This window comes from Lynx canadensis, chromosome A1 (genome assembly GCF_007474595.2).
Source record: "Lynx canadensis isolate LIC74 chromosome A1, mLynCan4.pri.v2, whole genome shotgun sequence".
Taxonomy (NCBI): Eukaryota; Metazoa; Chordata; class Mammalia; order Carnivora; family Felidae; genus Lynx; species Lynx canadensis.
In genome coordinates, this window is record NC_044303.2 from 211,617,083 (window position 1) to 211,630,870 (window position 13,788).

At 40.7% G+C, this 13,788-nt stretch overlaps 1 protein-coding gene across 2 annotated transcripts in view; it reads right to left on the reverse strand.

Annotated features, from left to right (window-relative positions):
- SPEF2 (sperm flagellar 2) overlaps positions 1-11,449 on the reverse strand; it is a 185,261-nt gene extending 173,812 nt beyond the window's left edge. For both annotated transcript variants that reach the window (XM_030331452.2, XM_030331445.2), the window contains exon 1: positions 11,329-11,449. In XM_030331452.2, coding sequence (XP_030187312.1) covers positions 11,329-11,386 — 58 coding nt within the window. In that variant the 5' untranslated portion in view covers positions 11,387-11,449. The remainder of the gene's footprint in view (positions 1-11,328) is intronic.
- Positions 11,450-13,788: the final 2,339 nt, after the last annotated feature.

The window sequence follows — 13,788 nt, forward strand, 5'->3', positions numbered from 1 at the left end:
AAAATTACATTCCAATACCCTTGTTATCAATTCAGGTTATGGACGATGACAGCATATTCTGGCCAAGTGAGGTGCAATCTAACCTTAGTAAACCTTAAGACTTAATTTCAACCTTTTTACAATAGAAATTTTTAAAAAATCATCTATCTGCACCTTCTCAAATAAAGCCTACCAAATACAATCAGGCTTTCCCTTGGTGGTTCCAGAGGTTACTCTGGTCCAGTTGTTGTCCTCTGCAATGACACAGATAGCCCAGAGGAAAACAGACTTTGGAGCCAGAGACATCTCTGCTGGCATCTTGACTCTGCCCCTGACTAGCTGTGCAACCTCTGGCAAGCTGCTTAACCTCCCTGAGCTCCAGTATCCTCATCTCTAGAACAGAGATAACCATATCTACATCTCTCTTGAAGAACTATTTTATTATTTTATTATTTTTTGAGAGCCGTTTTAAAGATTAGAGGTAATGTCTGAGGAATGCTTGGCTCTCTGCCTGCCCCATAGTAAGCACATAATGTTCAGGAAAAAATTTTAAGTGTTAATAAAATTTGTTTTTTAAAAAATGTCCTTAGTTTGGGGTCACTTGTATTTTTCTTATGAAGTGAAGGACATTGGGTTACAATGCAGAACTGATACACAAAATAAATTATGTTATCATAGGACAAAGCTATCATCTCTTAAATGATTTCAAAATCCTCCCAAACCCTCAATGTGCTTCTCTCAGGGTCCTTCAGGCAACAGCAGTCAAACACTATATATCACTGCACTACCACAAGCTCCTCCGTACCAGATTGTCCTCTTTTATCTATCTAGTAATGAGGTGGTTAATTGATTTTGAAGAAATAGCATTTCTTCCCGATCTGTAGAAATGATAGTTGATGTGTGGTTGCGGTCGAGTGAGGTGAGTCACAGAGACCTTACTCAGCATACTACACATTATCATAAGGATAAAACTAGCATATCTGACACCAGCCCACAATTTCACCCAAAGCTTATTTTATATTATTTTTTCTTTAATGTTCATTTATTTTTGAGAGAGAGAGAGAGCACTAGAGGGAGAGGGGCAGAGAGAGAGGGAGACACAGAATCTGAAGCAGGCTCCAGGCTCTGAGCTGTCAGCAGAGAGCATGGTGGGGGGCTTGAACTCACAAACCCTGAGATCATGACCTGAGCAGAAGTGGGAAGCTTAACCAATTAAGCCACCCAGGCGCCCCCAAAATGGTTACTTATTTATTTCGAGACAGAGAGAGAGCAGAGGAGGGGCAAAGAGAGAGGGAGACACAGAATCCAAAGCAGGCTCCAGGCTCTGAGCTGTCAGCACAGAGCCCGACGTGGAGCTCGAACTCACAAACCATGAGGTCATGACCTGAGCCGAAGTCAGACATTTAACTGAGTCACCAAGGTGCCCCAAAATATTTTATATTCTTAACAATACCCCAATCCTTAGGTTGAATCAATATATAATAAAGTATTTAAAATGGTATCAATTATGCCCATTGATTCTGTTTACTTAGGGCCAACTCCAGAACCATCTAGCATCAGAATCTATAGACCGTGTCTCTTGGCATCATACAGAAGTAGTATTTGAAGCAACTGAAATCCAAATGGCTTTCCACCTCCAAAGGGAGGAGATGTGCTATCTCCTCCTCCTGAGTCACGGCTGCTTTCTCCTTCCCTCAAAGACCTGACACTGTTGGCCACCAATGCTGTTACCTGGTCTTGGCTGCCATCATCATCCTCACCGTGCCATCTGGGCTGCTCTGGCTGTGCCTTGCACCTCTCTGTCTGTTGCTTTCTTCTTCCTGGGTTGTTGTTTTGTTTTGGTTTGTTTTGGTTTTGCCCTTCTCTCTTCCCTGGCCCATCCTTATTCTCCTCTTTTCTGAGGGATCATCTGACATACAGCTATTGTCAGACAATGGATTTCTACTAATAATCTAAAGACTATTTATTGCTTTGCATTCTGAAGCTGTTGTTATGTCACCATCAGGTAGTTCCAGTCCCCTCTCCCTTCCCCTGGAATTTGCACTATGTCTGTTGTTTGTTTGATTGAATACCTGAAGTGCAGCCCAGGAATAAGGGGGAGGGGGGCGACATCTGTATCCTGTTCTAGGGAACATCTGTATCCTACAGTGTCACCCTCAGTGACGAATGGCCTTTAGTAAACTGTTTGCTACAAAAGGGTCACAGAAAAATAAAGTCATAGTCCACCTCCTTTAAAATGCATGACATATTAAGAAGGCAATTGATAGGAGTAAAATAGAGGCATTTATGGATATAAAGGGCAAAGAACAGTAAACACTTATTATTTCATTGTCAAATAGTTCACTACAAGTAAACACGTACAGAAACATGTCTGCAGCTTTGTATGCATAGGACACTTCAGCTTTACTGTGTGCTAAATAAGCAGAAAAGCGAACAATGAGTGAAGAACGATAGCAAGTGGAAAAACATGTAGAAAAAATAAAAGAAGAAAAAAAGATGAATACATGCAAGAAATTAGACAGGAAAGAAGATGATGAAGAAAAGTATACAAGCTAGGAATACATAGATTAAAAAGTATGAGAAGACAGGTAAGAGGCCAGAGAGAGAGAGAAAGGGAGAAGACTGTGGGGAAAGAAACAAGAAGGATAAAAAGAAAAAGGCAAAGGAAAGCTTATTTTTTCCCTTTACTTCATTATATTTTTCTTCCCACCAAATGTTCCTGAATCCCATGATGAATTTCATGAAGGCCACCTCTATAAGTTAATTTGCAATAAAAATTGGAATTTCCTATGGGAAAGAAGAGACAGGTTGGCTCCAGGACAAGAACAATGAATAATATGAGAAATAAACAACTGTGGAGCCCAGTGATATTCTTCATCCTGAGTTCTGACATAATTTACATCTGGGATCAGGTCATTCAGCAACAAATGACGTAAGTTACATCTGGGTTGAAGGTCATTCTGCAATAACTCAACCTGCCCTCCAAACTTCCAAACTACACGCCTGATCCCTATCACTACACTTTTCTTTTGCTGCAGTCTTTGATGTGGGCCTTTGTGGAAGGTCTAGATGAGGCAGGATTCAGCAGATGAAATGACCCATGTGCTTCCCACCAAAATGGCTCTGAGCCAGCTGGAGAAAGCACACAAAGGAGATAAGCCTTCTATATTCCAAAATGGTTAAGAGGAGAGCATAGTCTCTGGGGAAACATTCTCCTGGTTTGACTCCTTGCTCATTTATAAGCCACCAGACTTTGGGCAATTATAAATGTCTCAGTTTCTTGTCTTTAAAAGAGGAAGAGTGATGGCTTCTACGCCATAAGAGTTAGTTTGAGAATTAAATGAGATATTGCATGTAAATGCTTTGCATAATTCCTAGCATATAATAAGTGTTCAGCGACATTTTTAATTATTATTATCACTGCTTCCTAATTTAAGATAACAGGTCATATTAATTACAGGTCATATAATTCAGGAGTTCAATGACTACAGTACAAACATCCTTATTTAAAAAGTAATTCAATATTCAGAGAGCAAATACTTGACATTGTCCCACCAGAAGCACGTGTAATCAAACACAGTTGATCCCTACAGTAAAACACTTCAATGGGAGAATTAAAAATTAAACATGGCATTGCAACATTTCTGGTCAAGTTTTGCCACCCAATGAATAAAGAGATACTTGAATTTTAGAATCGTGAAAAAGGGTCTGTAGACCTATACATTCTATGCTCAGTGGTCTTCACTCTACCTTTACTAGAAGAGCAAAGACCTAGTCTGCATATCAGCCACATTTTAAAAGCCAAGCAAATTTACTTTCATTTAAGAGAGAGAAAAGCAGCTGCTGATGACTTGGAACTGACCTAGCCCCATCAGACCTTGGTGTTCCTAGGAGTTGGCCTGGCACTCACAGCTAGGCCTTGGCATTCTCCTGCCAAACAATCAATTTCACAGCACACCAACACCAGACAAGGCCACTCTGTGACCCTGATAGATCAAGACAAAAACAAAATTCCTTTGTAATCTTCTGTGTATTCAGACCAAAACAATATTGTCCAAAACACAAAAAATGACCCCAAATCTCCCTATTCTGGCCAATATGTTTTCTGCTTTTTTACCAATTAAATCTTTGTCTTGGTTTATCCTCTCCAGTTCCCAGATAAGATTTATTAAGATATCCAGTCATAGAGTTGCCTATGCTTCTTGACAGGATCCAATTCAGAGCAAAGCACTGCTTCCTTGAACTCTTCTCAATAAATACCTAACACAAACCCAGAAGCTTTAAGTCCTTTCTAACACCTTCTCACTGAATGACCCACAGTTCCCCATGGTATGTGTTTTCTCTTGTTGGCTACAAGTCAATAAACCCAACTTTGTTCAACTATAGGTATGTATCCTGTGGTCTTTGACTGGCGGATATTGACAGTTTATTTTCCTCCAGTATAACAAGAAGATGATCAAGCCTTTCCTTTGAAGACTTTATCATAATTCTCAAGATTTTCTATCTGAAACAAATTCTCCATATCATTCTAATCTTCTTTGATGGTTTAAATATTAGGTGGCATTCTTTTCTTGGAACTTTATATCTTGAAAATTTTGACATTGTTTTATACAACAGCCTTCAGCTATCAGACTTGGTGTCTCAATTTCCAGCCAATGGAAGCCAAATTTTAACCAAGGAAAATGCTGCTTAGCTGGCCAGGAAATGTCAAAATCTGTCGTATTACAAGAGACACAGTATATTTCCCAAGTACCCTAAGGAATGAAGTATGAAAAAATGTGTGGTTTAATGACACCAGGTTAAAAGTGGAATGAAACTGCTGAAAGTAATCAATGGTAGCGAAATTATGGAAAGAGACCAATTTCCATCAACTAATGAATAGATAAAGAAGCTGTGGTGTATATATATATATATACACACACACACACACATATATATATATACACACATATATATACATATATATGTATCTGCATATGTATATATATGTGTGTATATATATATATATATCTCATATGTGGTGTGTGTGTGTGTGTGTGTATATATATATATATATATATATATCAGGATCCAATTATATATGTGTGTGTATATATGTATGTATATATATGTATACATATACATATACACAATGGAATATTAATCAGAGATCAAAAAGAATGAAATCTTGCATTTGCAACAAAGTGGATGGAACTAGAGTGTATTATCCTAAGCGAAGTAAGTCAGTCAGAGAAAGGCAAATACCACATGATTTCACTCATATGTGGAATTTGAGAAACATAACAGATGAACATGGGCGAAGGGAAGGAAAAATAAGATAGAAACAGAGAGGGAGGCAAACCATAAGAGACTTTTAAATATAGAGAACAAACTGAGGGTTGCTGGAGGAGGGGGGATGGGCTAAATGGGGGATGGACATTAAGAAGGGCACTTGTTAGGGGTGCCTGGGCAGCTCAGTCGGTTGCGTGTCCAACTTCAGCTCAGGTCATGATCTCACATGTGTGTTCACAGCTCAGAGCCTGGAGCCTGCTTCAGATTCTGTGTCTCCCTCTCTCTGACCCTCCTTGGCTCACATTCTGTCTCTGTCTCTCTCAAAAATAAATAAACATTAAAAAATTTTTAAAAAAATAAAGAAGGGCACTTGTTGGAATGAGCACTAGGTGTTATATGGAAGTGATGAATCATTGGGATCTACTCCTGAAACAAATACTACACGGTATGTTAACTAACTTGAAATTAAATAAATGAGTAAATAAAAATAAGCAGAGCCTCTGAAATCACAAAGATTAGGATTAAAGTACACAGGGTTCTCAAGATTAACAAATCCATAAAGTTCAGCCTAAAACATACTTTTGCCTCACTCATAGACTCTCATGTAATAAACAATTAGTTTCTAGGTGCCTATTATGTGACAGGTGCTATCATAGGTGCTATCCTAAAGTAAAGGACATAAAACAGTTGAAATAATATTTATTGAATGTCTAGATCTAGTGTAGATGTTAGGCACTGTGGTAGGTGTTCTCCATTTCCAATCTCATTTCATATCCTTCCAAATATAGAGTTGTTTGTTTGTTTGTTTTTTTTTTACCATTTCTTTCAGTCGAAGTTTGGTTACATATGTTACATAGTGATTTGACAACTCTATACCTTATGCTGTGATCACCCTAAGTGTAGCTACCATCTGTCACCACACAACACTATTAAATACCACTGACTGTACTGCCTATGCTACACCTTTCATCCCCATATCTCACTCATTCCATCACTGGAACTAGCACACTTACTATTCTTACTTCTCAGAACTTAAAATTGGGACCTAGAGATTATTTATGCTTCAGATACTACAAAGTTGATAGAGAAACTTAACTTTCCGAAGTGCAATTTTCTCTTTATTGCACCTCTGCTACCCCTGATAACAATGTTTAAGATTATTGAACAAATGAGGGGTGCCTGGGTGGCTCAGTTGGCTAAGTGTCTGACTCTTGATTTTGGTTCAGGTCGTGATCTCATGGTTGGTGAGATCCAGCCTTGCATGGGGCTCTGTGCAGGCAGCATGGAGCCTGCATGGGATTTTCTTTCTCTCTCTCTCTCTCTCTCTCTCCCCGCCCCCCCCCCCCATCCTTGGCTCATGTGCATGCATTCTCTCTCTCTCTCTCAAAATAAATAAACATTAAAAATTTTTAAGATTATTGAAACAATTAAAATATGCATAGTAAGGTATTTACATTTTCAATATAACCACACCCAGAAACCAAAAGAATACAGACTACTAGTATATACTCATGTTTACAAAAGATCTGATCTGTAACATAGAATTCAAAGGCTTCTACTCATTTATGGAGAATGTTACATTACAATGCTAGTTTCCTCATACGATGAATTCATAACAGTTTTGTAAAACAGAAGCAATGCTTATTCTTAAATAAGTGAGAATTCCTAAAGGATTTTACAGCAAATCTTTTAGTAACATTACATTATTTATTTTTCATTATAGAAACAACTGCATGAAAACAACTGCTTGAATTTCAGATGTAATTTTGTGTCGAGCAACTTTTTGTATTCCAAGGCATTTTAACATATACATCTAAGTGTTATTCTCTGGGAGAAATGGTCTTGTTAAATTAAACTCACTGGAGATCTTTAGCTTTGGCAACCAAGCTTTGAATCTTCATATATTAAGGCTAATCAAATCTCTGGTGACTCCCAGAAACCTCATTAAATGGAGAGAGACTATTCTCGATTGAGGATCATTGGAATTTATTTTCTTGACTGCTGATTCTCAGGGTAGTCCTGGCAATACAAAATTCAATATAGTATGCTTTATCCAAACTGACTTCTACCTTTCAGAATAATGCAGAAATCAATCGCCTTTGGCTGTGTTGCCAACAACTGAACCATTATTTAACCTCATGAAGGCAGCAAATGCACTCACTTGGCATTCTCATTGTTTTCTTTGTCCTAGCAAACAATGTATGGATTGTCCCACTTCTCTCTTTTTTTTAATGTTTATTTATTTCGAGGGAGAAGGAGAGCACAAGCATACAAGCTCACAAGCAGGGGACAGACAGAGACAGAGAATCCCAAGCAGGCTCCAAGCTACCAGCCCAGAGCCCAACAGAGGGCTCAATCTCAGGAACCAGGAGATCATTACCTGAGCCAAAATCAAGAGTCAGCCAGCCACTTAACCAAATGAGCCACCCAGGCACCCCTGAACTAAACCACTTCTTTTGAATTTTTTTTAATGTTTATTTATTTTTGAGAGAGAGAGAGAGAGTGGGGGAGGAGCAGAGAGAGAGAGAGACAGAATCCAAAGCAAGCTCCAGGCTCTGAGCTGTCAGCACAGAACCCAACACGGGGCTCAAACTCCCTGACCACATGATCATGACCTAAGCTGAAGTTGAACATTTAACCGACTGAGCCACTCAGGCGCCCCTAAACTGAACCACTTCTAAACAAACACTGATAAATCCACTTTTGCCATTTACCTATCTAGGAATTAGGTTATACCTTGTGAAGTTACAACATGCCTGGGTGGTTGAATTTGGGTACTTCTTACAATTTCAAACTGAACAGTAATCCTTATAAAAGGAGCTCAAATGAATACTCTTGGGAGAGTTGTGTTTTTTTTTTTAAATATATATTCCCTAACTAAATTGCAATATACAATATAGTGCCTAAGAGAACAAGTCAAGGATCTAGCCTTGTGACCACTAGCTGTGTGACCCTGAACAAATTACCAAGCTTCTCAGCTTCTTTTACTCATCTTTACAGCTGCAACAATGTCTCTTAGGGCCCCTTCTTCTTTTTTGTTTTTTTTTTAGAATTTAAAAGAACAAAACAAAACAAAACCCCTATGTAAAGGGCTTAGCACAGCATCTGGTACAACTGTCTAATAATATTTTTATGTATTATTTTTTATCCTTCTTTCATTTATAAAACTCATTTAAGAAAATAATTCATATGTAACCCCCCCATTCTACTTTATTATAGATCCTTACTCATTTCAATTAAAAGATGTTAAACATCGTTTTCTCCTTTTTTTTCATGTGAAGCTTCGTCTTCTTTTTTGATTTTCTATTTGTAATGTTATGTTGAATGTTCCTTTCAAATTATGAAGGTAATACAAGCAATAAGCCAACTAATGCAGATGTATAAAGAAAAGCCAGCAATCTTCTCCTTTCCCAGGGTAACCAATATCTACACACTATTTTACATCCTTCCACACTTTTCTCTCTGCTTATACAAACAATATGAAGATTCATGCATATGTCAATAGCCTAGTACATGGCTCTCCACACATTCTTCTATGCTCAAAACAGCTATATATACACACACATAAGTATGTTTGTGTATATATATTTCCTAGTTGGTACAAAAATGCAGTTATACTCCTCACATAAGCTATAACTTTTATGTTTTACTTGACAAAAATACATGAATATCCTTTAGGTCAAAAGTTATAGCATTAACTCATTTTTTCTAATAACTGCATAACAATCTGTAGCATGAATATAGAATCATTTATCCAAGTATTCTACTCTTGAAGGATATTCAGATTGTTTCCCATTTTTTCATTTTGTCCCTACAATCCATGTAGCAATAAACATCCTTGTTCAAATATCCTGACATACTGGTGATTTTATTTTTGTATGATAGTTTCTGAAGAGTGAGATGGAGCATTTATCACGCCCCAAGTATTATTCTAACATATTTACTATTTATTACTACATTTACATTTATTATCTCATTTAATCTTGACACGACTTGATGAGATAGTGTTATTACTCCTATTTTGAGTATCATGAAATTTAGGTAAATAAATTGCCCAAGGTCACCAGCTAGTGGTGGCTAAGTGATTTCGACCCAGGCAGTCTGGCTTCCAAGTCCTTGCTCTTAACACAACCCTTATCTAGAAAATTGCTCTATTACTTTCTCCAGAGGTTGTAGCCACTTACTGTATTTCCATGATAGTTCCTATAAACCATGCCAAGCCTTAAACTACCACCATAAAAGGGCTTCTCTAATGGCTGGAATCGACAACTGGCAGTGTGCTTCCTCAGATGCCCAGATTCTATCTTGTTTCCAAACACATTTGAATGTGCTTCCCATATTCGGAAAAGCCTTTTACAATGTGGAATTTGGTTACATCAGTCTCTTTAGGCTTCAGTTAGCCGTTAGGATCAAGAAATAAACACATATTCCTAATGAATGGGATGAGGAAAACTGCAGCTGTCTCGCTAACAACTTCAGGGAAGCAGACATCAGGAATTTTCCATTCATAGTTTATGTTGCTAACATGCTCCCTTAAAACCCCTCCCATCTTTTCACCTTCACAGAAAGAAGTAATTCTTCCTTTCCCTCTCAAAGCCCAAATTCCAAAACGGATTACAATTACAACTACTACAATTATAATGGCATACTACTATTACTATGTTTCTTATTAATTTTACTTACTTTCCTCAAAAGTGTTTCAACATGCAAGAGTCCTGGGGATTTGAGCAAAGGGTGTGCGTTTTACAAGTCAAGTAAATGAACCAAATTAAATTCAGCAATCTGTAGCTGCTTTTCTGTGGAAGAGTATAACTTAAGGGAATTATAATGCAATTTGGCTCCTATGGTAAGAAAGGAATAAGAAAACCGCTAAGCATTGTCCTGAGATCAGCGGCACATTTTAGGTGCGAAACAGGGACAAAATGGGACGGATGATCATAGAATCCTGGGAAAGAACTGATCGCAGTTCCCAGGGAGTGTGTGGGTCTTGGTTCAGCAAAGCTTCTAGGGTTTAAGCTTCAAGAAATGCAACCGGAAGTGCACCGATGGTAAAGAGCCTAAGGCTGATAATAAATGTTTTGTTGCGGCAGAAACACTCCTGATCTAGCAAATTCCACGGCTGACCTAAGGTCGGGTTGGCACTATTGCCCTTCTGGTAGCAACGCGGCATTATGCGAGGGCGCCGGGCGCCGCTGTGAAAACAGACGGAAACGATTTGGGCTGAAAACCTCTTGCCTTGAGCAAAAACCATACCAGCTGGAAAACGAAGTGCTGAAGAAACGACAGAAAGAAGCGGAGGTGGAGCATAGCCGCTATGTCGGAATTCCGCGGCTGTCCTAGAAATTGCCTGCATGTACAAGTGTACTAACTCTGCTGGTGTGGGAGTTAGAAATTTTGGATGGCAACTTCATGGCTGGGATAACAACAGTTTAGTGAGTAAAGTCAGCTTTAGTCAAGAGTGAAGAGTGGTCAGAAATAGCTAATGTGTGTAACTGTTGAGCTAAAACTGCTACAGCTGGTAAATGTTTACATGGTCTGCATTAACTCTTTTCGCACAGCCCCCCCTCCTGCTAGGTAGTTGGGTACGGAAAGTATTGTCGGATTTTACACTGGAGGAAACACTCAGAAAAGGCTTTGGAACTTGTCCAGGGGCACACATCTAGTACAGCCCTAGCTGGCCTGAAGGCTTCCTTATTTCATTGGCTTGCCAGCACATGAGTCTAAGGATTCTAAGGGAGTAATGTCAGGGCCAGACTGTAGAGTTCAGCAAATTCTTCTCTTCATAGGAACAAAGGAGACCTCCAAAAACTGTGCTTAGAAGGGCACAGTAGGTGACAAACTGTGGGGTCGGGCCCACCATGACGATGGGTAACTCGGGAGCTGCAGAATGGGAATGGGAGAAGCTCAAGTGAGCTGGACTGGGGCCATCGGACCCGCCAGGGGTGCTGCTGGGGGCCCCGCAGGCGCCTGGACTCCGCAGCTCGCGCCTTCCCCGCCACCTTCCATCAGCACGCCGTGCTCGGGGCCCTTAGCCCCCCGCTGGCCCCTAGCCCGCTCTCCCCGGGCTGTGTCACTCACTCACGGTCTGGGACACCTTCAACTCTTGGTTGAGCCACTGGCACAGGATCTCCGACATGGCTCGGCCTGCGCCTCTTAACAACACGCAAGCGTAGGAACGCGCGGGAAATCCAGGCTCCGGCCCCGCGTCCTCTTGTTGCCACGGGCAACTCGTTGCTAAGGAAGCGTATCCAGGTCGGAGCTTGGGCAAAGGCTGGGGCAAGAGGGGCGCCAGAGTCCAGCCGCGCAGGACGGAAAACCGTGGCCCGCCCCCTGCCGGCGGGTAAGGCCGGGACGCACGCAGGCGCCGGGGGCTCTGCGGTGGCGGTGGCAGACACGGCGGGGGTCCTGGGAGAGGGGCTGAGCGGTGGGAGAGGAATGGGTGGGCAGAGGGAGCGACGCAGGAGGTCATGGCCTGAGCGAGGGCTTCTTGGACGAGCAGAAAGAGAGAGTCTTGACTTAAGGGGAATTACTTTTCTTCTAAATTGTCTTTTAAAAAAACCTATAGAAGCTCTTGCTCTAATGACAGCCATTTGTTCATTGATTTACAAATTGCTAGGTTTAATGCCTAGCTATATTGTGTGGTTACCCTGGCAAGAACAGAATGTGTCTTATGCATGGTTTGGTCCCAGAGCTGTTACGGGGCCTAACACCCAGCAATCCTTAGGTAATTTTTGTTGTTAGCCGACCAACAATTAGGGTAATTCCTATCTCTATGTTGTTTTGAGAGGTGAATATTTAATAAGCTTGTTTTCTGGTCAGTTTTGCCTTCCAGGTAATTATTTTACAATTGTATTTTGACAAAGACTCTTCCCTTGAGCAAACCTGAGTCAGGTTCCTCTGAATTCTCTTCTCCCAGAGGCACAGAACTTGAGTTCCTTCCTTAGCCCCTTATCCAGTTTTGGCAAGAATCCTGCTGGGTCTGTTTAAGGAAAATCCCTCACCCTTTATATCTGATCAAATTCTGGATTCCTCACCTTTGATATCTCCTACCCCTTGGCTGGCCTTCTGCAAGAATCCTTCAAGTCAGTTTATCCAGAAACCCCTGTCCCTGATGTTTCCTTTTAAAAATTTTCCATCTACAGACCCTAACTCTGCTGCTCAGCTGTAAATTCCCACCTTTCCTTGTTGTGTTCACAGTGGTGCCCCAACTCTCTCCCCTGCCTGTAAAACCCCATCGCAATGGTTGTTTGAATAAAGTCTTCTTTACTGTCTTTAACAAAGGTGAGAAAAATTTTCCTTTAATGATTTATTTATTTTTGAGAGTGAGAGAGAGCGAGTGGAGGAGGGAGAGAGAGAGAGAGAGAGAGAGAGAGAATCCCAAGCAGGCTCTGCACTGTCAGCACAGAGCCCTAGGTGGGGCTCAATCTCAGGAACCATGAGATCATGACCTGAGCAGGTATCAGGAGTCGGCTGCTCAACCCACTGAGCCACCCAGGAGCTCCAATGATTTCTAAAAGTTTCGATGGAGTCATAGAAATAATTATGTACATTTGTATTATGTATACTTAATCTCATGTGTATGACAATAATATATATAATAATGTATTTGTATATGTCACAAACACAAAGAATTGCCCCCTAAAAGGCCTGGATACATCAAATTATGATTCTTTCAACTGTATGCACAATAACAGTGATATCCTACTAGAACAAATATCTCTTAAAATTACTCTGAAATTGATCTGTGTGACCTGATAGGCTAACAGTTTAGTACTATTTCACTTAACTTTTAAATTATTTTTTTTAATGTTTATTTATTTTTGAGACAGAGAGAGAGACAGAGCATGAATGGGGGAGGGTCAGAGAGAGAGGGAGACACAGAATCTGAAGCAGGCTCCAGGCCCTGAGCTGCCAGCACAGAGCCTGACGCGGGGCTCGAACTCACGGACCATGAGATCATGACCTGAGCTGAAGTCGGACGCTTAACCGACTTAGCCACCCAGGCGCCCCTTAAATTATTTTTAATGTTTGTTTATTTTTGAGAGAGAGAGAGAGCGGGGGAGAGGCAGAGAGAGAGGGAGACACAGAATCTGAAGTAGAATCCAGGCTCTGAGCTGTCAGCACAGAGCCAAACTCGGGGCTCAAACTCATGGACTGCGACATCATGACCTGAGCCAAAGTCGGATGCTTAACCAACTGAGCCACCCAGGCGCCCCATCACTTTACTCTGCTTTTAAATCTCCCATCCCATGAGTTTCCTTACACCCAGCACAGCAGACATGACTGCAGTGGAAGTTCTGAGGGAGATTTATTGCCAACAGAATTGGGGCCTAATACATTTGATATGTCTCACCTTAGAGTTATCCAAGTTCAGAAGATCGTGTTATTCTAAAAGTCTGTGGGACCTGGGGGCTAGAAACCAATGTCTTCTGGGTTGCTGAGAAAATTGCTTTTGAGGAAAGATGTAGAAGCTGGTAGCTGCACCAGAAGAGAATGTCTGAGCTCACACCCCACCTACAAGTAAGGGCTTATCCCCAC